Source organism: Haliotis asinina, chromosome 6, assembly GCF_037392515.1.
Source record: "Haliotis asinina isolate JCU_RB_2024 chromosome 6, JCU_Hal_asi_v2, whole genome shotgun sequence".
Taxonomy (NCBI): Eukaryota; Metazoa; Mollusca; class Gastropoda; order Lepetellida; family Haliotidae; genus Haliotis; species Haliotis asinina.
In genome coordinates this window covers 56266473-56291698 of record NC_090285.1, presented here as the reverse complement: position 1 = coordinate 56291698, position 25226 = coordinate 56266473, and the positions used below count along the sequence as shown (strand labels likewise).

The window sequence follows — 25226 nt, the reverse complement described above, 5'->3', positions numbered from 1 at the left end:
GAGTTGCGTGCATGCATGACAGGCCTCCCTTGGGCATCACTATCTATGGCTGTTTTCAGTCTACACAGTTCTACTGTTCGTATTATCAAGACACAAGGTATCTACATTCCTGCTGTGGATAAGTGCATACCATGAGATAGGATAAATTTAAAATATTTAATGTAAATTGTATATTTATATACTTGTCCTATCTAATGCGATTAATTCCGTCCACCCTTCCTGCTACACAGGTCTCCAAGATGGATATTCTCAGTGGCTCCAAGAAAGAGAATGATAATTTAGATAGTCACATGGGTAGTTAGCAACGCATGTTGCATGTTTTGCATGATTTGAGAAGCTGTCCTATAATGAGGGTAGCATGGAGTGCTTGGGTGGATGGACAAGAGAGTCCTGGAGACAAAAGTTTACATTGATCCACTTAGTGTCATATCAAGAGATAGAAGGGCATACCATGAGATAGGATAAGTATATAAATAGAAAATATATATGAAAACTTTCAATTCAATGAAATATGGTCATTATAATTTTTATTATGTAAACATTCTGTTGCCTTTATCAGTTTTGAAGATTGTTGTTTGTGTTGCAGATTTTATTGAACAAGACTGTTCCACTGTGTTCTGCTCAGTATGAGAGACAGTTCAACACGACACGTATTCCTGGCATCGAAACAGGTGAGATTATGGATTAATTGCTAAACACTGACTCTCTTTCGAGAAGGAAGCTGCCTTGGGTTAACCCTGAGCGCTAATGGGAGATAAATTCATTTAAAACCTCCTCTTCCTCACCTCATTATCATTGTTGTCATCACTATCATCATCATCATTGGCATTGTCATCATAGCCATCATTGTCATCATCATCTGACCCATGAAGGTGTCTGGGTAGAATAGGCCTTCAGCAATCCATGCTTGCCATAAAGGGCGACTATGCTTGTTGTAAGAGGCGACTAACGGGATCAGGTGGTCAGGCTCGTTGACACGTCATCGGTTCCCAATTGCGCAGATTGATGCTCGTGTTGTTAGTCACTGGATCGTCTGGTCCAGACTCGATTATTCATCATCACATCATCATCATGATCATCATCATTCCTGCACTACTGCCCCACCTTCTGTTTCTGCATATGATTGTCAGTCCATGAGACTGATCCTGTAAGACTTATAGACTGATGTTCATAATGCAGTATTTTATGATTTGGTGAAGGGTGGATATCGTTACACTTTGATATTGTGAACTTTTTAAGACAGAAGTTTGTTATTTATTGCTTTGCCAGTAACTGGACATTTGTGTTGCAGACACCTTGGTACATCACAAAGACAGTAACCACATAGCTGTGTATTACCGTGGCCGATACTTTAAGGTCTACATCAGGCATAAGGGCAGACTACTCAAGCCCATTCAGATTGAATCGTAAGTTCCTTGATATAGTGCACATATAGTTTTATACTAGACACTGGAATTACCGCTTTTGTAAATTTGCCATTATGAACTATCATATGTAAAGCATCATCTAACAAGTCTGATAACCTAAGAAATGTGCGGAACCTGATTAAAGGTTTGTTTGTTGTGCTTGCACAGTCTTGATAGACATTTGGTGCTTTTTAAAAAAAACTGTATGATGAGATTGTGCTACAGAATGCTGCAGAAGATTTTAGATGACACCACTGAGCCATCATATGGTGAAGAGCATCTGGCTGCCCTGACTGCCGGGGAGAGGGTCAACTGGGCAAAGGCAAGGAAGGAGTTTTTCTCAAAGGGCAAGAACAAGGCTTCACTGGATGCTATTGAGAAGGTAGTTGTGGCACAGTACCCTAAATATATTCTGGTAAACTTGATATAGAACCAGCCCCTCAACCATGATCTGGTAAATGTGAGACAAGAGGCATGCCATATTCCAATCATGCATCTTTATCTGGAGTTTGTGTGTCACAGTGGCAGTTACTGGGAACCAATAATCCCTGATGATCACTTGCCAACCACCGCCTCTAGTTGATCTCTTGAGAATAGGAATATTATGGTCTGTTTGTTTAACAGTATGTGTACATAGTTAACACATGCATAATTTCAGTGCTGTTTAAGTATGTTGGACCAAGATGTAATCCTTCCTTTACTTTCAGGCTGCCTTCTGTGTGACATTGGATGAAGAAGCACATGGCTATGATGCGGTGAGATGTTTTAAGTGTTGTTGATAAGCAACTATGTTGGACTCTTCTCCAGATATTGAAAGAGTCATGATAATACATATCCTTAGGAAGACAGCTGTGCTAGACATTTGGATTTATATGTTGGATTTGTTCAATGTCTTCTTTGAAGTGTCTAAGAAAAAGTGGATGGTAGGGTAGCCTAGTGATTAAAGTGTTTGCTTGTAATGCAGAAGACTTGGGTTTGATTCCCACATGGGTGCAATGTGTGAAGCCCATGTGGTGTAGAATCTGATATTGCTAGAATATTGTTAGATTATTGTTAAAAGCGATGTAAAAGTAAAACCATATTCACTCTATCACTCTGAGAAAAAGATAGTGAGACACTGAAGTTTGAACATTTGTTCATTTATATCAATGTCAGATTGAAGCTGGGAAAAAAGGGATACATCTCTTTGACATTGACATTGCAATGCAGCAGTGCTCGCTGCTGAGAAACCATGGAAGACTATTAGACAAATCTGTGATTTGATCCCTTCATCCATGGATTCATTACTGGCCAAGTAAGGGATGCAACTCTTTATCATCGTTTGCATCACTTTAGATATGTGTTTCAGCTACATCCCTACAGAATACTGAAGTGAAGTATAGATTTCTTGTAGTGGTTCCTGCTGATTTCAGGTGTGTTTGTTTGACTCTAACAACATCTTTATGTTGCAGAATGATCCAGCCAGTCTGGACAGGTTTGGAAAAGCCATGCTTCATGGAAAAGGCTATGACCGGTGGTTTGACAAGTCTTTCACTCTGGTTGTGTGTTCTAATGGTCATGTAAGTAGTAATGGTGGGAGGACTTACCCATTGTTCTTGCTATTTTGATATAACATTCAGTTCCCCCTCTTCTATGTGTTTTGGTTTTATTAATTTGTCCATAGTTCTAAGGGATTATATCCATTAAGATATGTGAAGAATTGATCTTCAGTAACCCATGCTTCTTGTAAGTAACAGGATCGGGTGGCCAGACTTCCTGACTTGGTTGACACGTCATTGTGTCCAAGTTGTGTAGATCAATGCTCATGTTGTTGATTACTTGATTGTCTGGTCCAGATTCGATTATTTATAGACTGCCGTCAAATAATTGTAATATCGCTGAGTGGTCGTTAAACTAGACTCACTCACTCACTCACTCTAGGGGAATGTAAGAGAAATATAAAGTAACCCACTTAAATTATTTGATGGAAATTTTAATGTGAAACAACGCTATTCATCATGGATCTAGTGTTTAACTGAATCTATCTACATGTACTAAGTAGTGTGATACTGCTTGTCCTTGCAGATTGGCTTCAATGCAGAGCATTCCTGGTGAGTCACCCCAACCTCATGCTGTAGTGACTAGGTGTCTGTAGAACTATGGGTACAGTGGCAGTGGCCACTCAAAAATGGATTTTTTTGTGAAAAGTATAATAAAATTCATGAAATTTCCGTTGATAGTCATTCTAAGTAGAATGAAGATTTTGTATCTTGAAAATCAGGATAATGTCTTGAAAATCAGGATAACATCTTAAAGATCTGGGTTAGAATTAGTCTTCGCCAACCCTTTTTGTGAAATGGCAACAAAGGGGATCAACTGGTTACAACTTGATGACTTTGTTGATGTATGCCATCACTGTGTAAATTGATAGACGTGTCAGGAATATCATATTGTTTGTATCTATTTTTGGTGGCGGGAGATTTTCTTGAGACACTAAACAGTTAGGTTAAGTGTAAAGTTCTTCATCTGTACAGTAAAACTGTTCACACTCACCCAAAGCCATTGAAATTTGGTTCCTATCATCATATGCAGTAGTTAGTGATCTATGTATATGTCAATGTCACAGTGACCGTTAATATGAAATATGTTTGACAGTGCTTTGTCTTTCAGATTGTTTTGTTTTCAACTAGAAATAATTAGTAATTTTAATAAATCAAAATAAGGGTCCTGGTCTTTCCATTAGAATTGGATATACCAGCCCATAAACATGATTAAGAAAGAAGACATGGGACTTTAGTAAATGTCATTAAACTTACAAAAAGGGATGCACTGGAAGAAACATTCATAATGACTTGACTTTGGGACTTTACTGGAAAAAGAGTGCACCCTCTTTCCAGTGAGATCTGTTAGGGCATATTTTTTTCATACCTATATCCTCATGGTGAGAAAATAAAAGCTTGTGTAACGTGAAACCTACATTCTACTTCCTTCTGCTGCTTATTAGAGTGACTTCCATTATGTCACAAGCTCTGCCCTTGTGTGTATCACAACAATGGTACAGTTGTTGAGATACAACAGTTTGATAGGCTGTTATTGACGTGTTAAGTATTGTTCCGGTGTCTGTCACCATCATCAGCAGCAGCTGCAGCTAGTGTATTCTTGCACCTTCTGACTGACTTCTCCTCCTGCAGGGCTGATGCCCCAATCATGGCTCATATGTGGGAGTACGCAATCAGTGATGAAGTACATTATGCAGGGTAATTTTTAACATCAACGGCCTCATCATCATTGTCACCTGCTTACAGTATCTGTTTTCACTCCATCATTTGCCTGCTGGCTGCTTGTGACCTCACTAGGTGCACGTTGGCTAGTTCAGCTGACAGGTATGACAATGGTGACCTTGCCCATTTAGATATGCCTAAAGAGGAAAACATTTCATGCTGCCCTGTACCTACAAGGTAGAAGATGTACCATGAAAATTTTAAAGTCTCTCAAAGCTATATTTGTCCCTTTTGGCTCATCTACATGTCAAGGTCACTGTGTCCCAGGCTTTGTCCCATGTCAGAAATTGTATGTGGTTTGAAGAAGTTGCCTTAATGCGCATTGTGGTTCTTGTTCACTTATGAATGTTGTATTTTTTTTTTATTGTTGTATTGTCTTATTTGTTCGTCTGTTCCTTCCCCCACCAATCATTCCTCTGTGAACTAACCCGGTGTATGTTCAACCTGTCAACCCTCTGTTTGTAATGTGATCGTTTTGTAACCGTGACAACAGGGCTGATGCACCCATCATGGGTCAGATGTGGGAAATGTTGCTGGCACAAGTCTGGAACCTCGGGTAACATGGCTTTCTCTGTCTAAGTGTCTATTATACTCTTGAAAAAAGTAGGGGAACCTGAACTTTCAATTTGGATAAGACGTTTAAGCACTGGCAAACTTTAGAAAGATGTGTCTTATGAACGCCACACCATTTCTCTTTGTTACCACCCCTAAACACAATGCATGGTATGCACATGCACAATGCCATACATGTGATTGGGGTGTCACTTCATTGTGACGGTTTTCAAGAAGGTTGATAAATTACTGTAGACCATTAATTTTGACAATCATCTTTCATCACACAGTTTTTAGTGTTCGTTTCTTGCATGAAAATGAAAATCGTACACATGAAAATTTCATGTGATACACCAATCAACGTTCAAGAGCAATTACTGTACAAACACCACTATGGTTATAAGGAAATGCAGTTGGTGATGCACTCTCAAAACATTCATTATTATCATATCAACATTGATATATCTCCCAGTTTTTTCTGTAGTAGATTAAAATGAAGTTACCCTACTTTTTTAAAGAGTTTTCCACTGTAACCCTATTTGTACCTTAAGGCAAAAGTTATTGTGATCAACACATTTGTTTCTACATATTTATAATGCATTTTGATATACTTTATGATACAATTAATCCATAACCCAAACAGGGCCCTATCAATGGTTTTATTTGGCATGCATTTTTTGTGCTTTTAAGAAGTCTTGTGTTGAAAAGACCCAGAATATGCCCTTTAAGAAGTGTGACTCTACACCTCAATCATTCTCATCCAGATCATTGTTTAGATGTGGATGAGTCCGAAAAACCGAAATTTGGAAGAATCTGCACGTCTTTCTCCATGCCATTTTGGCTAACTGAAAGTGAAAGATGGTGAGTCATTGGAAAGCTTGAAACCAGAACACTCAAGTGCACTGTTGCACAGCAGTTTAATGTGCAAAAGAACATCATATGCCGCTTGTGGAGATGTTATCAACAAAACACTGTCATTGCAGGCCATTCCAGAAGTGGCCATCCACTGTAACGATACCATGCAATGATAGTTGGATTTAAACCACCCATCTGCACTAAAGATCCCAACCATTCACACTGACAGCCCGAACAGTTCCTGGTGTCAACATGATATCGTATGGACCATTCGCTGACAATACATTATAGATGTCCTGGCAGACGACAAATTTTGTCATTACTTCACCAGTGTCTATGACTGAAGTAGTGCAGCCAACATCTGTGGTGGAGAACATGTGAGTGCCGAGATGTTCTCCTCAATGGTCAAACCATTTGAACAAATGCTGATGGCCAAACCTGAGTTTATCAGTGATGTGGTGAGCGATATGTTAGGAACTCTGTCCTTGATGCTGACCATTTTGGTAGTAGTGGAGTGATGGTTTGGGGTGAAATAAACAGTGGTGGACATACTCCTTTGCTTGTCATTCATGGAAATTTAAAGAGTGTTGGTTACAGTGATGAAATTATTGATACAGTCAGTCATCATACTGTTTCTCCAGCAGAATGGTCAATGAATGATCTTCAATTAGGACAATGCCTGTAGAGGTGAAGAGATGTTGGCCAAATCCCCAAGAACTTTGCCAGGTGCTTCCATTGATAAGGAATGCCATTCCACAAGATGACTTGTGATGTTTGATTGGCTGTGTGAGGTGCATGTGTAAAGCATGTGTCAAAGCTCATCTGGTCCTGCATGTTATTGGCTGTGTGAATTATGTTGTGTTCTACAGAAAAAGTACAATTTACCATTTACAGTTCTATCGTGAAATGATTTTCGTGCAGTATTAAAAAAAGTCTCATCATAAAAATATCTGTTGTTAATTCAATCATAATAACTTTTGCCTTTGAGTATAAATTGATCCATACTCTCAGATGGGAAGAATATTCTTTTGGTTTGGAGTTACTAAATCAGTCTAAGAGGGTTAAAACACAGAAGGTTGGTTGTGGTGGTCATTGTGTGCGTCTATGTAGTGTTTTTGTCTTGGAATTGATTAGAAAATGATGTCATCTTTAGTAACCATTAATGTTTCCATCTTCAGTATGGTGTCCCTGCATAGCTGTCTAAATATGAAAGGGGCCCTGATCCAGAGCAATTTCCAGGGACTAGTTGTTGCTTTTGTTATTGTTTTTCCTCTGCGACTACCCATATGATATCCAGGATTTTGGACTGGGGTTCAATCTTTGCTGCACCATGTGCAAGCACAAGTTGTAGTATAAAGGTGTAACCTTACGTAGATCAACAAAGATAGAATACAACTTTGTCTTGGAATTGATTGGAAAATGATTCATCTTTTGTACCTATTAATGTTTCCGCATTCATTATCATGATAAAATAATGAAGCTTTTTCATTAAACAAGGAAATTCAGAAAACAGGAAAAAAATGTTAATAGACTGATAATTTGGAATGTCTTTACCAGTCATATGTATGCAGTTCATATCTGTGACCTCGAAGATCAAAAGGAAACCTGCGCTTATTTTGTATTAAGTGAGGTAAAGGTTAAGTTGATCTTTGCTTCAAAGCATAGTCATCATGTGAACCACAAGAAAGGACTTCAGAAATATTTAGCCATACCAGGGCTAGGACATGCCCCAGCAGTAAAGTGATGAAACAAATTTCTCCCACGGAAACTTAAAGAGAGCCAAAGCTGTAGGCTAGGTTATTTATCCATAATGGGACACCAAGAGCATGATGTACCAGAACTTTCTAATCAGATATTGTCTTCTTAATGAGAAAATTGCTATTCCTTTTCCTATGACAAATGTATCCTGATGATACTAGTTTTTCCCTTCCAATACTAGGTGTGACTCATGATGCTTGGAATGTTTGCCAGAATGGCAATTGTGTTGAGTGCATGTGTCTCGCTGGTGTTGACAAGCTTGCTGTAATTGATATCGATGTTCACTGCATAGACCATTTTATGTATTAATAATCCAAGCACTCACAATCATCAGTTTCTGACTAACAAGGTTACTAACTGTCAGTGCTCACACATAACAAACTTATCTAACATCATCCCAGTTTCATACCAAAAATACAAAAATGTAAAATGTTTTCACGAACTACAGATATTTTAAAATTTTGTAATCATCAATGAAATGTAAGTTGGTAACAGATGGATGGCATTAAGTGTAAATGTCTTGGTTTTGATACTGTGTACATCCAACTGCTGAGAAATGATCTACTGTATAGTGATATGGATATGTACTTGTGTGTAGATACACCTCAGAAGGCAAGTGTGTTGGTGAAGCTGATCCTAACACACCTAACCCCATAAGACTGGAGTGGGACATCTCGGAACAGGTATGTCAGGATGTCTCTATTGTCTTGGAGACAGTTAGGGGACATTTCTATTTTTCTTATGATGTGAACACACATGAATCCATTTTAACACATCAGTTACTTAAAATCTTATGGTGATGGAAGAAAATAGGGTGTAAAACATCACATACAGCATACAGCAAAGTTTACATATTTGCTCAGAGCAGGACAGTGAAACTGAAACCGGGACAAAATAGTCAATTCTGAACAAGTGGGTCATCAGAAGTGATTATCAGTAATTATGTGTTATTCAATTACAGGCCAACTCGGTGATAGAGAACAGCTTGCAGATTGCACACCAGCTCATTAGTGATGTTGATCTCAATGTGATCATGTTCAAAGATTATGGTAAAGGTTTCATCAAGAAGTGCAAAGTGTCCCCTGATGCCTTCATACAGATGGCTCTACAGCTCACATACCACAGGGTAGGCCTTATGTACATGATCATGGAAAGCTCTACAGTTTACAGATTCTCCCAATTCTCCTAATTATTCTTAGATTTTTGCAAATATCAACCTAAATAAATGACTGTAACTTAGCTGTTTGTGTGACATCTTAACCTATTAACATGGATTGTTGATCATACTTTTAGTCCCTGGTTTGATCAGTCCAGATTGCCATGGTTTTGCTTACTATAATACAGGAGATGGTAAAGACTTGCCCTAACGTTCAATATACCATGACGTAAATCTCATCTAGGGTTGCAGCACCCATACTATAGTAAAATCTCTATGCCCTATACAGTTTCCTTAGCCATTCAGTTTGATTTCTGCAGTGGTGTCCTTTCATGAACATTTTAGAGCAGTGGATTTCATCATAAACTTGATGCATATATTACAGTCTACCAACAAGTTCTGTCTTACCTATGAGTCCTCCATGACCCGACTGTTCAGAGAAGGACGAACTGAGACTGTCCGATCATGCACTGTGGAGTCTTGTGCATTTGTGAGAGCAATGGATGACAAGAATAACACTGTAAGTATAATTACATATATGGCTATATATCAGTGTCCTGAGCCATTAGGGCAATAGATGATAACTGATGTTTTCTGTGTTCCAGAATGCTGGACGTATCAAACTGCTGAAGGGGGCCGCAGAGGTCCATCAGCATGCGTATAGAGAGTGCATGACTGGACTTGGTATTGACAGGCATCTCTTCTGTCTGTATGTCGTCTCTAAATACCTTGGTGTTGACTCTCCATTCTTGGCTGAAGTTCTCAGTGAGCCCTGGAGGCTGTCAACAAGTCAGGTAAGCATGTGGATGTGCAGGTTGGTCAGGGGTATGCCTAATTTATGTTGTCATCATAAACCTAAGGACATTATGGGAGCATGTGCATGTAGAGATTGAAATGTGAGTCTTGTTTGCAGACTCCTCACCAGCAGACAGACAAGCTGGACCTGAAGAAATTCCCAGACAGAATCTGTGCAGGAGGTGGCTTTGGGCCGGTATGTGAACTTACTTTCACTTTTAAAACTCCTTATAGACTAGTTCTAATGCTGTTTACATTAAAGGGAAGGCAAAAAATAATTTTCTGTGATATGTGAAAATATTTGTTTTCTCTCCTCCATGCATATTACAAGAACAGATGTGTGAAAATGGAAAAGGTTGTACATATTTTAGATGTATTTATTACATGTGTTTCGTGTTACAGGTTGCTGATGATGGGTATGGAGTGTCCTATGTTGTAGCTGGGGAGGACACCATCTTCTTCCATATATCGTCCAAGAAGTCCTGTCCACTTACCGTAAGTATTAGACTGAGAATCTGTATCATATTTTTATTCAGATCTTCCTGCGTATAATCACCAAAAGTGATTTATCTCTGACAGTTGTGGAGTGGGTAGTTTAGATAAGTAAGTAATTTCTTTTCATATTTACAGAATTCTCCGAAGTTTGGCATTGAATTGAGGCGCTCCCTTAATGACATGCGAGAGCTGTTCACGAAAGAGGATTGACATGAGTAAAGCAGGTAGATAGACATCCAGCAGATACCTAGACACACCAGCCAACCACATGATCCACTTGAAATGTCCTGATATACAGGTGGAGTCCGAGTGTGTGTAGGTGATATAGATCTGAAGAGCCATGTTTGACTGTGATGCAGTGAAGATGTACAGGTGTTATATTTTATGTGTTACCTGTTTTTTACATTTATCATTGCTGTCGTACAAACCACATGGTTTGGTGGATATTATGAACGTGCACATCAAATGCAATCTTTTTACTCAATGCATCCTGTACAATTTTAATTTATTTGAGAGATGACAATTTAGCAGAATATCCTGCATCTTCAGCAATGCCTGCCTAGAGATATGTGCCATGCTTAAATTAACACTAAGTCGACTGGTTCTCAGATGGAGTGCTGCTCTATCAGGGGAGCTAACTCTTACTAACTTACCAGCACCAAACTGGTGCTACTTTTCTGTCATACATATCTGTATCCATCACGATTGGAATTTATTTATCTTAGAATGCTGAAAGCAATGTGCCATGGAATATTCAGCTATTTGTACCAAGATATGAGATATGTATGGCTTTAATGAAACCTGGCACATTTTATCACAGCTTTAGCATGCTGTGTTTTTAGTTTTATCTTCAATGCTGGCATGAGAGTCTTTCCTTTATTATGACATGTTTAACAAAAGAAATACTTTAATGGCCGTTTTATTGTGTATCATTTGAATTGCCATTTTCATACAGATATCATCTTGAAAGTCAGGTTTTTACTTCACTGAATTACATTTAAAATTGTACTTTTATTCTTTATGCAAACACATAAAATTTAACATAGATCATTTGTATATTTATTAAAAGAACTGTTTTAATTGTACATATTGGTGTGCGATGTAGTGAGAGTGTTCACTCATAATTTAAAGCATAATGTGTATCACTTAAGTCTGGGTTTCTCTCTTCCTTCATTTTGGTTATTGGGTTAGCATAATCAGTAAGGGAATAGGTATGATGTCCCTGTTGGCTAGGTGTCACATGTTTACTGTCTACTGTGTCTCAACAGATCTCATGTTTATCATATTTCCTGTACCAAGAGAGGGTAGATGAAATACAGATATAATATCAATGGTATCAGGATTTTTAGAGATTATTGTCCAGGTAAAACTGGAAATGTACATAATTTTAAGGAAATGTCAAGTTTATTCATACTGGATATTCTAAAATCAATTTTGACAAAAATATTTCATTTTATTTACAAAACAATTACAACTAAAATGTTCATGTTTTAACCCTTTTAGGAATTTTTAAAAGATAAAAAATATGAGACAGAATCTTCAATCCAGATACTACAGAACTGTGACCTTGTTACCATGGGAATAAGAACAGTTTTAGTAACAACAGCTGTTGTAGCTCTGATAACTGGCGCACACATCATCATCAAAAATGCATCATCATTGTCATCTGTATGTTCAGAATGTATGTTTCTGTTTATGTGCACTGTTTTCACATTGGTACAAATTTTATTCTTCTGCTTGAGGCAGGGTGATTTTAGTTAATTTATTGACAAAAAAAACAACAACAGATGGTTCTAGTTTTGTGAAAATAAAAAGGTGTACTATAGCATTTGTGTTGTGTTTATATGGTATGGAGTAAATGCTCTCCAGCTGTGACATCTCCATCTGTCAACTTCATCTTGTCCGCAAGGTAACCTAGTGATTAAAACAGCTCATCAGGCTGTAGACCTGGTTTGATTATGAACACTGGCTTTGTGTGTGAAACCCATTTCTGCAGTCTCCACCTGTGATATTGCTGGAATATTTGCTCAAAGCAGTGTAAACCAAAACTCGCTCACTCATCTGGTTCAGTGTTGAAATATGCAAGACAATGGTGTCCATCTGCTCAGTGGTGTAGCTGTCAAAAACACAACAATTTGTTGTGCAGGTTTGTATATCTTATTCATCTTTTTCATTGAGTATGGCCTTCAAGATTGTCCAAATTTGAGCTTTATGTATACTTTTGATTTTGACCAAAGAGAGGCGTTCCTCCTGACATTAAACTGACACTATGTGAAATAACTGAAATATTGTTCAGAACAGCTAGCTGGACTGTATCGCCATGCATCTATTGATTTGACTATTTCTGTTAGGTAAGCAACACAGTTACCGTGTATCACAGGTCCAGTGCATATAACCCAGGGGTCCTGGCATGACACACAAACTAACTATCTGGTTCAAGCTAACATGACACATAGGCACTTGTTAATGGGCGTCAAATACATGGTCCCCCAGTTCAGCCAATGTTTTAGTTTGGGTATTAACACAGTCATGATGTGTGTCTGCATTATTGAAGACATGGAAGTTCAAGATACCATGACACATGGTCGCTTATGAAAGAGTGTCAAGGAAATGGAGTCCCTAAGATCACCTGGGTTTTTTAAAATATGGATATAGCATAGTCATGATATGTATCATCATTATTGAAGACATGGAAGTTCAAGATACCATGACACATGGTCGCTTATGAAAGAGTGTCAAGGAAATGGAGTCCCTAAGATCACCTGGGTTTTTTTTAAATATGGATATAGCATAGTCATGATATGTATCATCATTATTGAAGACATGGAAGTTCAAGATACCATGACACATGGTCGCTTATGAAAGAGTGTCAAGGAAATGGAGTCCCTAAGATCACCTGGGTTTTTTTAAATATGGATATAGCATAGTCATGATATGTATCATCATTATTGAAGACATGGAAGTTCAAGATACCATGACACATGGTCGCTTATGAAAGAGTGTCAAGGAAATGGAGTCCCTAAGATCACCTGGGTTTTTTAAAATATGGATATAGCATAGTCATGATATGTATCATCATTATTGAAGACATGGAAGTTCAAGATACCATGACACATGGTCGCTTATGAAAGAGTGTCAAGAAAATGGAGTCCCTAAGATCACCTGGGTTTTTTAAAATATGGATATAGCATAGTCATGATATGTATCATCATTATTGAAGACATGGAAGTTCAAGATACCATGACACATGGTCGCTTATGAAAGAGTGTCAAGGAAATGGAGTCCCTAAGATCACCTGGGTTTTTTTTAAATATGGATATAGCATAGTCATGATATGTATCATCATTATTGAAGACATGGAAGTTCAAGATACCATGACACATGGTCGCTTATGAAAGAGTGTCAAGGAAATGGAGTCCCTAAGATCACCTGGGTTTTTTTTAAATATGGATATAGCATAGTCATGATATGTATCATCATTATTGAAGACATGGAAGTTCAAGATACCATGACACATGGTCGCTTATGAAAGAGTGTCAAGGAAATGGAGTCCCTAAGATCACCTGGGTTTTTTTAAATATGGATATAGCATAGTCATGATATGTATCATCATTATTGAAGACATGGAAATTTATAAATGCCAACTTCAAAAATGTTTTGTCAAGATGTTTCTTGACAATGAAGTTTCAGATTTTGTCAGTAGTAAATGAATAGTGTTGTGCTAAGTTGTGGCAAAATCATACTGGCACCAGTGGGTTGGGTTGTGTTAAAACAAACATGCATTTGGCAAAATAGAAACTTTGTGTCATCGATTTGTGTTTTTCATCTAACTTACCATCTGAACCTCCACACGCTACACGATTACGTCCGGGACAACTTGACAAATGGTAACCTACGTTCCGCCTTCCATGTATTATTGGTACACTTATATGTTATGATGATTCGCTGTTATTACTACTGACTGTTGATTGATTGATGTACGTACGTGAATACTTTTTGCTTTCACTTAATTTTCACGTTTTGGTTGTTTGATCCAGTTAACCGGACGTCTCGCCATCCGGACGATTTTCGAGTGAAACCAAAACGTCCGGGTAAACGGGGTTCATGCAAAAGAAGTTGATAAACCCTGAATTCCGTCATATCAGTATGATTTAATGCAATGGGCACATTAACTACTTTTATGTGTGTTCTTGTCTTCTTTTGAGTAAGATACTTGTATCAAACACTGTCATCTGAACACAATAGGAAAACCCAACTTTGTGAAAGTCACAAGGTGGGATTGGATCAAGATACATGTGGAGGAAAATATCAAGCTTTAGCCCATGACCACCAATACCATGTGCAGGTAAGAACCTAATGTCCGACATGATCTTACATAAAGAGACAAACATGAAGTACGAATAGTATACTTGTATTGGTTGATGATTAGGGAGTATAATGATGTAGTATAATAGAAATTTGGTTTGAAAGGTACTATTTACAAATTTTGATACAAATTCAACATTTATACATTTTCAACAGAACCTGAAACATAAAGTGATTGATAACCCATTAAATGATAATGGTTTTCAAAAAGAGCCCGTGAATGCAACATGTTTTTGCATCTTGAGCACATTCCCTAGCGACTTCTGTGAGTACCGCCGTTGTGATGACCCCAGCTGCAGACGTTGATGTTCCTCTTCCACGCTTCGGTACAGGCGGTAAGCTTCATGTTCATCGAACAACACGTCGTCATAGCGACGCACACGCACGCGTTTTTCTTCGAATATTATACCTTGATGCAGTAAGTGGATTCTGAGTGAGTCATCGGCGAGCGTAAAGACCCATAGACAGGCACCGTCGGTGTTTTCCACTCCCAGGTGGACGTAGAGTGGATCAAACATCAGAGTTGTTACGGTGGTACCCAGTTGATCCTCTAGTATCTTCTTGATTTCTTCGTGGGAGAAGCTACGTTTGTTCTTCAGACAGAAACACAAGGCATTTGGCGCGGGTGGTGGCAACTCTCGCCGCATCCGAATGAACGGCAACTTTGATTTCTTCCGTTTCTGTGCCTTCTTGACGCTGTCAATGAACGCCTTTTCCTTGCTTGGAGAAAGTTCTGGTGTGACGTCTTTGTCTGATCTGTAACACAAGATTAATAGTTTCACCGTTAACTTCCTGAAATAATTAAGGAATCACGTGTGGTTCGCTGTTCTTAGGCGCCACAATTACAGATGTATGATATAGTTGAACGTTTCTGTTGGACATTTTTAGGCATTGAGAATAGGGCTGACGGCCAGATATCCTCGTGTTGTTAGCGCAAAGGCTTCATCTTCGACCTTCGTCACTTTGTAATTTCAAACATCACATGAAATACTGCTCACAGCACTCTAAACCTCGCCAGGACATCCGACAGTGTGAAAACATACTTGTTAGGAACCAGACGTACCATAAATGAAGTTTATGAGTTTTGTATGTTGTTTATGTATGCAAATCTATTTGATGTTTGAAGGGCCACCGTGCCGGCAGTACTGACAGAGTCCATACAAGAGCTTCCTGTACGTGAGATTCATAACAATGAGCCCCATAGCATGAATGCAACATCACTTTGCCCACATACCACCTAACCGACCCTGAATACGGTCTCTGAACTCGACGGATTCTGCCACAGGTGGTCCATTTTTATGGGCGCAGATCGTGGCTTCTGTCCAAGTTGTTATGACGGACTAACGTTACACCTGATGAATGACAAAATCAATACAGGCCAGTTCATATAGGAGAAAAAATAAAATACGCCAGGTTGTCATAGCGACAAATGTTATTCATCAGCATTCAATACTTCTACATGGACTGGCAGTGTAATACGTCTTAAGCACTGCCAACCTTGCAAGTCGGGTCCGACGTGACCTTGACCCTGACAAATTACACTTCCTTTCCTCAATCGGAGGTAAGATCACGTGGTGACGACGAAGCAAGGCAAAGGGATGCTCGGGTGTGGTGCTTGAGTCGGGTTTCCATGACAGTTGGTACCTGGAAGCTACAGATGGAATTGCTACTTTTCGTCTCGTGGTCCTTGCGTCCGTCAGTAGATTGAGAGTGCTACAGACGGGAGTGAGAAACTACTGGGCGATATGTTATGAGAGAGCATCAATTGACTTTGGACTTTACATATAGGTCAATACAGGTGGCATTACAAAGCGTTACAGACATTACCCATTTATACGTTTGATAGCTATAGATAGTATTTGTTGTCCGGAAAACATTGGAACGTCTTTATCTCCTGTTACAGTTGCATTGTGATCCGTTACTATTACGAACGTTCATTCATTTTAGTTCCAGATAAGTTAGACTTTATTGTAGAAATCAAAATAATAAAAGCGTTTAGACGAACAACGATACTTGATCTGAGCATGAAGTTCTTATTGAATAGTGACGAGTACACACGCCATTATAAAGTTATACGTGAATGCAGTACACGTGTGTGCGGCCTTTAAACCACAATGGCCTAAGTCCACAATGACACTACTCATTGTGGGTTTAAGGGAACAACGCACGTGCCCATGATGTTGTTAGTGTTATACGTGGGTGAGTGAGTGAGTTTAGTTTTATGCCGCTTTTTAGCAATATTCCAGTAATATTACGGCGGGGGACACCAGAAAATGGGCTTCACACATTGTACCCATGTGGGACATCGAACCCGGGTCTTCGGCGTGACGAGCGAACACTTTAACCCCACCGTCCCTAGGAGAGTTATACTGATACGTTGACGATAGTGTTCTTCGTGGAGGGAGCACACATGCCATTAGTCATGAATGGAAGCAGTAGTCATGTTATTCACGAAGGTAGTACATGCGTCGTTAGTATACTGGTCAAAATATGTTAGGGATATTAGTATTTCTATACCTGATAATTTATCAGCGTGTCAGTGAATGGATATATCATCATGCATAATTTCAAAGTTTCCACATATCCCTAACTATTTTTGTCCAGTATGTTATGCACACATGCAGTCCAGGTGTCTATAGTATTATATCTGGCGGCAATACACATTCTATAAGTATTAAACATGGAGGTAATGGGCTTGCTGTAAGTATTATATATGGAAGCAAGTATTATATATATCACACAACTGTGGACACAGAATGCGCTCCATCCTTGTAGGGACAATGTCTATTGCACAGCGGACATCGTGTACACACACACACACACACGATCTGTATGTGTGTGTGTGTGTGTGTGTGTGTGTGTGTGTGTGTGTGTGTGTGTGTGTGTGTGTGTGTGTGTGTGTGTGTATGTATGTATGTTACCCAGAATGTTAGTGTATGTCACTTGTGTAGATTGATATCATATGTCATGATTGTTTAGTAAGATGGAATATTGCTGGATGTGGCAGTAAACAAACAACACAGCAACAACCAGCACGCAATCTGTAAACATGTCAGCCAGAGGCCTACCTCTAGAATACAGCCCCACAAACTTTAAAAACGCCACAATACTCTTTTACGTAATTGTAGGTGATTAGGGTTAGGTTAGCCTAACGTCCTCACGAAAATTGTGGTGCTGTTTCTGAAGGTGCTCCCAGCGAGGGTTATTGGGTCTAAGGACAAGACGTGTGCAGTTGTTTCAGTGTCGGACAATGTTAGTTGGATCAGTCACCGTGGGGAATGTATGGTGCTGGATGTTTGACACCTTTGCGTCACGTGTTCGTCTCTTGCTACTCACGGTTTTGCTGAAAGTTCACTGAAACGTTGTCAGAGGTTTTACAAATTGTCATATGTCAACAAGAACGAAACCGTCGTCAGAACCCATAGTAACAGCCATGCAACGATGAAATTTTATTCTTCTGACTGAATCGTTATTCTAAGGTGACAGACTCCGCCTGTCTCGAAATACGGATAACTTGATGTCAAGTCAATGGTTCCCAGGATATTAAACTAGATGTGCGGATTACTGTTTAGAACCGGCCTTTGATAATTCATGTTAACGGTAACTGTAGTCGATATGCAGATGGTCTACTATTGCTGATGGATGGTCACGTTCATAATCACTGGATTGTCAGGCCGTAATTCGATTATCTTCGTGACGTATATTTGCTGCATGGGGCGTTTATAGAATCGTATGTACCTACCTTGAATCACGATCATCACGTGACAGGCGAGACTGAACGTCCATGCTTGGAGCTGACATGTGTCTGTCGGCAAGATGATCTGGGGAGCGCCTCCGGCCTGTCATCGGTCTGTGAGAGGCGACTCTTCTGAAGTCGAGTCCGGACATCCCGCTGTCCCAAGGCTCTGGACTCGGAAATGGGTTAAGACCCCGAAATGACGATGTCGGGAAACCGAGATTGAGAAGCCGGCGGTAGGAGTTGTCGATAGAGCCCCCGGGGGAGGGAGGTGTTGGTGATGGGGGCTCGTCCAGGTTGGTGAGCACAACCTCCTCCCTCACATGACTGTCTTCAAGGTACGGAGACGTTTGGTTACCGCATGGCCCAGGAACAATCACCTTGCGATCCGTGGGATCGGGAAGCAACTGCCACCTGAATGCTTTCAGAGTGGGGTCAAAGGACAGGACCCCACGGAAACCGTTAACTGTTAGACCCTCCAGGGGTTTACTTGGCGTGAATGGCTCACTGTGACTGTGAACCATTCCCTTTTGTCTGCTGGTATACGGTACTCGTGCAGCAGGGTCTCCGGTCAGATTGACCCTGGACAGTGGAAGGGTCACATCTGGCATGATTCGGGTCTTGTAGAAGCTCGACAGCCGCCCACTGTCCGTCTTGATGAGGATGAGGGCTTGGCTGGACGTCGGCATCTGTAACAAACACGTAGACTACATGCCTAAGACGACAACAACATGCTCATATCAGACTACTCGTGACTCGTGTGATCCCCTCTGCTGTATCTTACATCCATAATGGTGTGACGTCATAGAGACGTGACTATTGTGACGTCATATTTAAGTGACGAATACTAAATGATGTGGAGCATTCTTAACCCCCTGGATGCCACAGGGACATATATGTCCTTCCTCTACATCCCTCACTTTGAAGTCCAATAAAATTCTAAATATACCACGCATATATAAATACTTCACAGTTTTGAATTCTGCGGAAAATTCCCTGTTTCTTGATACCATCCACTATTATCTCAGACCAAGCTAAAGTGCTTAAAATTGCCTTTCAAAATTGGTTACATCGTAAATGTCGCCATTTTTCAAACGGTACAAAATCGAGATTCACAGCGTTATTTGCAGTATGTTTTAAAATGTGAAAATCGGATAATTACTGGCAGTGATGAATTTAAAAAATAGCCAGTAATGATAAATCTGAAACGTCGCCGATGAACCCAGAATCGGTTGGGATGTTTTCGAAAAATCACTTACACGAACGCCGAAGTGCGCTTTCCGCCATATTGGATAGTGTTTACAAAATCACGTTTCGGGAAGGCCGGTATTGAGACGCCTATAACATCACGTGTATTTCATAGTCAGCTGCGACAAATGCACCATTGAATTCCCCACACATCTTAGAATCAAATTACAAATGGTCTTTTGTCACCAATACCAACTGTCTAGGTGAAACGAAACGAAAGGTAATTGGTATGAAAGACAGCGCTTGTTTGAAATGTAAACAAAGAAAAAATCCAATTTTACACTGCGTAGCATTTTCGGAAATTTTCCAACATCCAGCCGTCTAATCATTGCTTACAATGGCTCAATACGCTTAGTATATTCAGGGGAAGAATGGTTCACAGTCACATGTTTTTTGAGACATCTACTTCAATGTGTTTGCTTGAATGGAGAGTACAATCGTAAACAAACATCCATTACACCGCTTTACATTAAATAGAATCCATTAACGCAAACACATATTGAAGTTAGCTTTGTAATAAATGAAAGTGTTGTATAAGTACTGTTAAACAACATTGTAATTAATCTTAGTGACTGAGGTCTATTTTTGTTCTTATAAACACAAACACTTCCTAGATTAGCCATGGAAAACTTTCAAATAGACGTGTTTTTCAGTTGCTTCTTGCGTAACGTCACACTCAGCAATATACCAGTATGTGAACGGGTGAAGTCCCGGTTAGAATTCATATTCAGCAGCCCATGCTTGTCGTATGAGACAAGTAACGGGATCGGTTGGCCACTGACTTGTTTGACACATGTCATCGTACCCCAATTGCATAGATAGCTCCTCATGCTGTTAATCACTGGATTGTCTGGTCCAGACTCGATTATTTACAGACCGCTGCCCTAGAGCCCTATTGTTGAGAGTGACGTAAAACTAAGCCCACTCACTCACTCACTTACTCAGGGCCTGTAGATTTTAATGCCTGCACTTACAGATCACCGCCATACAACTGGGATTGTGGAATACGGCGTAAAACTTACTCACTCACCAGTTATGAGACGTCAGTCTCTGTAACAGAGTCTTGTCCAAACAACTCAGTGATCGACACCGATCAATTTAGTCATGCCTTAATGCCTATATAGATTGCTGAACACCAGTTTCAAATCATTAACCCCGAGCACCCAAAGGAATCCTTTCCATATTTACCCAACATGGTCAATGATTAGAAATCAGTTTATGACACACCAAACAACCCTGAAGACAGTTTGACCTTTGACAATATTTGAATGATTTCATATCTATTTTAAAGGTAGACACTAACACACTACAACATGGCGTGAAAAGAGCCGTACTTTACATACAATTAGGAACATGGCAACAACACTGGTTTTATGTGTACCACTGTCTGGTATTTGCACCAGGCAAACCATCTGTTTAACACTAGGAACCACTTGCAAAAAAAGATCGAAGCTACAGTCAATTGTAGGCATTGAAATTACAATCGTGATCGTGAATCTTGCTCAAAACCGATTGTAGCCCAACTGTAACTCGTCTCATTTCACAGTTGCAATTGTAAGTTTCAGTCGTGGTTTTCTGTGCTGAAATTTAGATCATCCATAGCAACACAGGCAACAATTTAGAGTTTTAATTGTTAATGTAAACAATACGATATACAACACTGGCTCTGAATAATTATGTTTATGGTCGTTTCATACCAAGTAATATTATGTCTTTTTATAACAAACATTTTCCAAAAGGTAGCCATGTCCACAATTTGAAGGCTCAAGAATCTCCTGTCTATTATCAGTCTCGTCCAGTCTCGTTCTATAATCATCAATCTCGAACGGTCTGTGGAAATACGATTTTTTCAACCGGCCATGATTAAACTCAGCTGCTTAATTGTCACACTTCTATACCTTACATTTCTCTGTCGCAGTACATGCATGAGTACTGTCACAGCCATACTATATCGTTTGGAGACATAAATGTTTCTCCGTTCAAACAGTAAACAAAGGTCAACACACCTGACACCTGGCCAGATCTGCCCACCTGTAATTAAGCAGCAGGTGACGTAGAGGCCAATTTTTCTCCCAAATCTCATACTGTAGTTAGATCTTAACGGTCGACACCACAGTTCTTGACATACCTGCCTTGATTGCTCTTGTGTACAAGTTCGGATGAAATCAAACATCAAACAAACGGCACAACACATACACCTACACTCCATTTGATAACCTGTCATTAAACGGCAGGTAACATTTATATCAGCCTTATATCCAAACCACACTCTCACCTTCTTGTCCCTCTCACGTGAAGTGAGTCCGATGTTAAAAGTTAGGACAACTTGTGTACATTGCCAGCACTCTAACTGCAGTAAAGTTTGTGGGGACGGTCCTCCAGGTATAGAGTTCGAGAGCAGTAACTAGCAGTCACCATGGCTTCCATAGAAGTCCTACATAACCCATTTATAGGCCTCTCACTGGGAGGCGACTCAAGGCGTGATCGTTTTATAATGAAGGTCAGACATTAACACCACATTAAGCAGAGAAGGGATAATGTATTCATCTGTGTTATTGATTCCCACTTTTTGCTGAACCCTGTCATCAGCGAGGACTTGTTTGCTGTGGGCAACCCGTGACGCCTGATTATCTGATTGTACAAACCGATCGGACAGGGGTTACGTGTGCTGTCTTTGTCCAACAGCTCCACCTACAACACAACCTGACCGTTTCTACTGACCCCTCCACCGTGTATACACTATACAAGCCACAATCTCAGTGAAAGACCATTTATTGCTCTGGTCGAGAATATGTACTTCTGGGGATATTTGCGTTACTGCTTCAAAACATACACGCTCAATAACGTTTCAAAGTCTTGTAGTGTTTGAAGTCTAAGACCTCACAGTTTGATAAACTACCATTATTTTAATGGTTTATTTAATACTTTTGATGTGAAAATCGTACCTGGGCTTACATATGGCAGTGGAATCTGGGGATTCGATCCGGCGCCAGATAGTGAAGCTTTTCAAATAATTGTAAACACACACTACATCTCAGCAGATCAACTCCTTAGAGCTTAGGGGTTAGATTAGATAACTCTGTCACGATAATAATGTTACACAACATCATGTTTATCAGTATGAGTGGATAGCGAACAAGGGTATTGATTGTTGGGCTTTTCGAGTTAAAAGTCTCCTCTATGAATATGGATTGGAGTCGACGTGGACCAATCAATGGGTTAACAGCATCACGTCCTGTATTCAGTCGTTCAGGCAGTCTGTCTATCTGTCTGTCTGTCTGTCTACTATATCAGTGGAAATCTATCGCGCTGCACTTTGGTTTCTAAGATGTTCTAATCGCTGTTTTAGTGATGAGAATGGGACGGAAACTGGGGTTAAAGGGAGAGGAACTTTGAGGTAATGGTTGGGAAACAGTAAGACCTGAGACCGGAGGGTGAGGAGAAGTAAGACCAAGAGGGTTACTTTCCCAACCATATATAACCGACTAGGACTGCTCTATTATACATATAAACCGTCAGTGATTAAGGATATTTAGATGGCCATGTAATGGAGCGCTATAACAGTAACTGAAGCGCTAGTAAAATCAATGTACTGAGAGTGGGCCTAACTAGAAGTAGATAATTTAACATTTGCATTCTTATCGCCTCGGTAGCTGTAAGGTCGAGTGTCCGTTTTTTATCCATACATATGCACTTCGATTCCTGCTGGCGAAAACATCCACGTAAAGTGTTGACGTTGATGTTGATATAAAGTCAAAATATATGTAAAAGTAAAACCTTGGAAGAGGTATTACTGACAAAAAGTAAAACCGGGAAATAGGTAGAGTCGAACTTACAAAACGTAAAACCACCTGAACATAGGCTTATATACTTTTAATATCAGACAATGCACGTACCATGTAATACCCAGGGAAGATTATATTTCTTGCAATGAAGAAACGTAGATTGTTTCTGTCACTAATTTGGCCAGGATGGATTATTATTAAATCACCTGCCGACGGTGCGGCGCTCCATCAATATCTGTATCCTGTTGTACAAAGCAAAGTTTAATGGGCCTGTGACCCCTCTACCACAATATAGTCATTCATTCATATAGAACCCAATTCAGAAAAGAAAAGCAAGAACCAAAAGTGGCACAATGTTCTCACATCTGTAGGACAAATAGATGATGAAAAGGCGAGAATCCATGACGACCATATCAGACATATTAAAGAATTTGGTAACATATAGGCCAACTGCAGGCCACATCGCATCCTGTAGTTAGATTTGGAAAGGTTAAAGTTTGGACACTATCACACCGCCAATCATTCCATAAGGATGGCAGTTTATAGGACAGAATATATTGCCAACGCATCCAAATAAACTTTACGCAGACAGACTCATACTGTATTGTTTCACCAATTTACCTTTGGTAAAGTGATACAGCCAGGAATAGGTACATCCAAGGAAAAGTGACGCTTCTTCCACGTTTAACGCCAATAGAACCGTAGAATGCCAACACTGTTTCGAATGTCGTTGGTGCTTGCAGTAGTTGCAGACGTCCATGTAGTTATGTCATGCGGTAGGCACCAGCAAGCCTCAGCAGGCGATTCTGATCATGAAAAGAATATATTGTTGACTCACTCCACACACGACGCGTGCTGGGCTTGTCGTGTCTTGTGTTCCTCTTTGATGGCGTTTTTATTCCCTAGCTGCGTGTATTGAGAGGTGTTGTTTGGCTTTATGTACTGTGTCTAGTCATATAGACAGAATATTTGGGATTTGTGTACCCCTACTCTTAACGCCATTGGAAAATTTATATAAACATATTACTGGTGGAAGGCGAGGATTCAATTAACTGCAGGGATAACACCAGAGCCAATAGTTTAAAGAATATGGAAACTCGGTGTGCTTTTCTGACTTTTTGTATCGTTCACGCCTACATTCTTCTCCTACTCCAAGGCCTTCGTGCATCGTCGACGCTGTTGGTGTGGCTGTGTAGACGTTGGCAATGTCTGTGTTAACAAACGTCTTGTTGCAGTTGTGTTTGTTAGTGCAGGGAGATGGTGCAGTCTATGCAAATACATGTGCAATATAAGCATGGATAGACACTTAATTAGAGTATGTAGGTACATCCAAAATTATTGTCACCAGTATACAGGCTGGGCGTCCTTTGTAAACACAAATGCGTGTGTGCGTGGGGTAGAAACCACTCGAAGATCCGGGTTAGAATTGATCTTCAGTAACCCATGCTTGTCGTAAGAGATGACTGCCAGCATCGGGTGGTAATGCTCGCCAACGTGGCGGACACATGTCACCGAATCTCATCTGCGGAGATCGATGTTCATGTTGTTGATCACTGGATTGCTTGGTCCAGATTCGATTTTTTACAGACCGCCGCTATATAGATGGGATATTGGTGAGTGCGACTTAAAACAACACACCCAACGTTTGCACATGTACACATCTACATGATTTTGACATTGAATGGGTGGCCTGGTACCTATGGTCTTCTGTAAACATGCAACGTTAATCAGTTTCTGTGTCATGTATTATAGATATTACGTATAGAAAATAAGACAAACGTTTTGAAGTGATTCTGGCGAACTCTTCAACACACA

At 39.9% G+C, this 25226-nt stretch overlaps 2 protein-coding genes across 6 annotated transcripts in view; one reads left to right on the top strand and one right to left on the bottom strand.

Annotated features, from left to right (window-relative positions):
- The window catches only part of LOC137286570 (carnitine O-palmitoyltransferase 1, liver isoform-like), a 33933-nt gene extending 21831 nt beyond the window's left edge, over positions 1-12102 (top strand). For all 5 annotated transcript variants that reach the window (XM_067818506.1, XM_067818507.1, XM_067818508.1 and 2 more), the window contains exons 8-21: positions 587-671; positions 1292-1406; positions 1632-1788; positions 2114-2161; positions 2858-2965; positions 3471-3496; positions 4577-4642; positions 8430-8514; positions 8793-8957; positions 9373-9507; positions 9593-9781; positions 9901-9978; positions 10185-10277; positions 10413-12102. In XM_067818506.1, coding sequence (XP_067674607.1) covers positions 587-671; positions 1292-1406; positions 1632-1788; positions 2114-2161; positions 2858-2965; positions 3471-3496; positions 4577-4642; positions 8430-8514; positions 8793-8957; positions 9373-9507; positions 9593-9781; positions 9901-9978; positions 10185-10277; positions 10413-10487 — 1425 coding nt within the window. In that variant the 3' untranslated portion in view covers positions 10488-12102. The remainder of the gene's footprint in view (positions 1-586; positions 672-1291; positions 1407-1631; positions 1789-2113; positions 2162-2857; positions 2966-3470; positions 3497-4576; positions 4643-8429; positions 8515-8792; positions 8958-9372; positions 9508-9592; positions 9782-9900; positions 9979-10184; positions 10278-10412) is intronic.
- A 2743-nt stretch (positions 12103-14845) lies between these two features.
- LOC137287963 (uncharacterized) lies at positions 14846-24077 on the bottom strand. Its single transcript, XM_067820329.1, has 4 exons — positions 24033-24077; positions 18385-19067; positions 16140-16355; positions 14846-15398 (listed from the first exon to the last, which is right to left on the bottom strand). The coding sequence occupies exons 2-4, from the start codon at positions 19065-19067 to the stop codon at positions 14846-14848; spliced, it is 1452 nt and encodes a 483-aa protein (XP_067676430.1). The 5' UTR covers positions 24033-24077.
- Between the last annotated feature and the right edge of the window lie 1149 nt (positions 24078-25226).

What these genes read in the sequence shown, in the direction of transcription:
- LOC137287963 (XM_067820329.1), bottom strand. Translation starts at nt 19,067, where the DNA reads ATGCCGACGTCCAGCCAAGCCCTCATCCTCATCAAGACGGACAGTGGG. An exon ending in CGTGATGATCGTGATTCAAG is followed by an intron (nt 16,356 to 18,384) that starts GTAGGTACATAC and finishes TCCCGTCTGTAG; the next exon opens with CACTCTCAATCTACTGACGG. An exon ending in CGTCGGACCCGACTTGCAAG is followed by an intron (nt 15,399 to 16,139) that starts GTTGGCAGTGCT and finishes CTTGTGTTACAG; the next exon opens with ATCAGACAAAGACGTCACAC.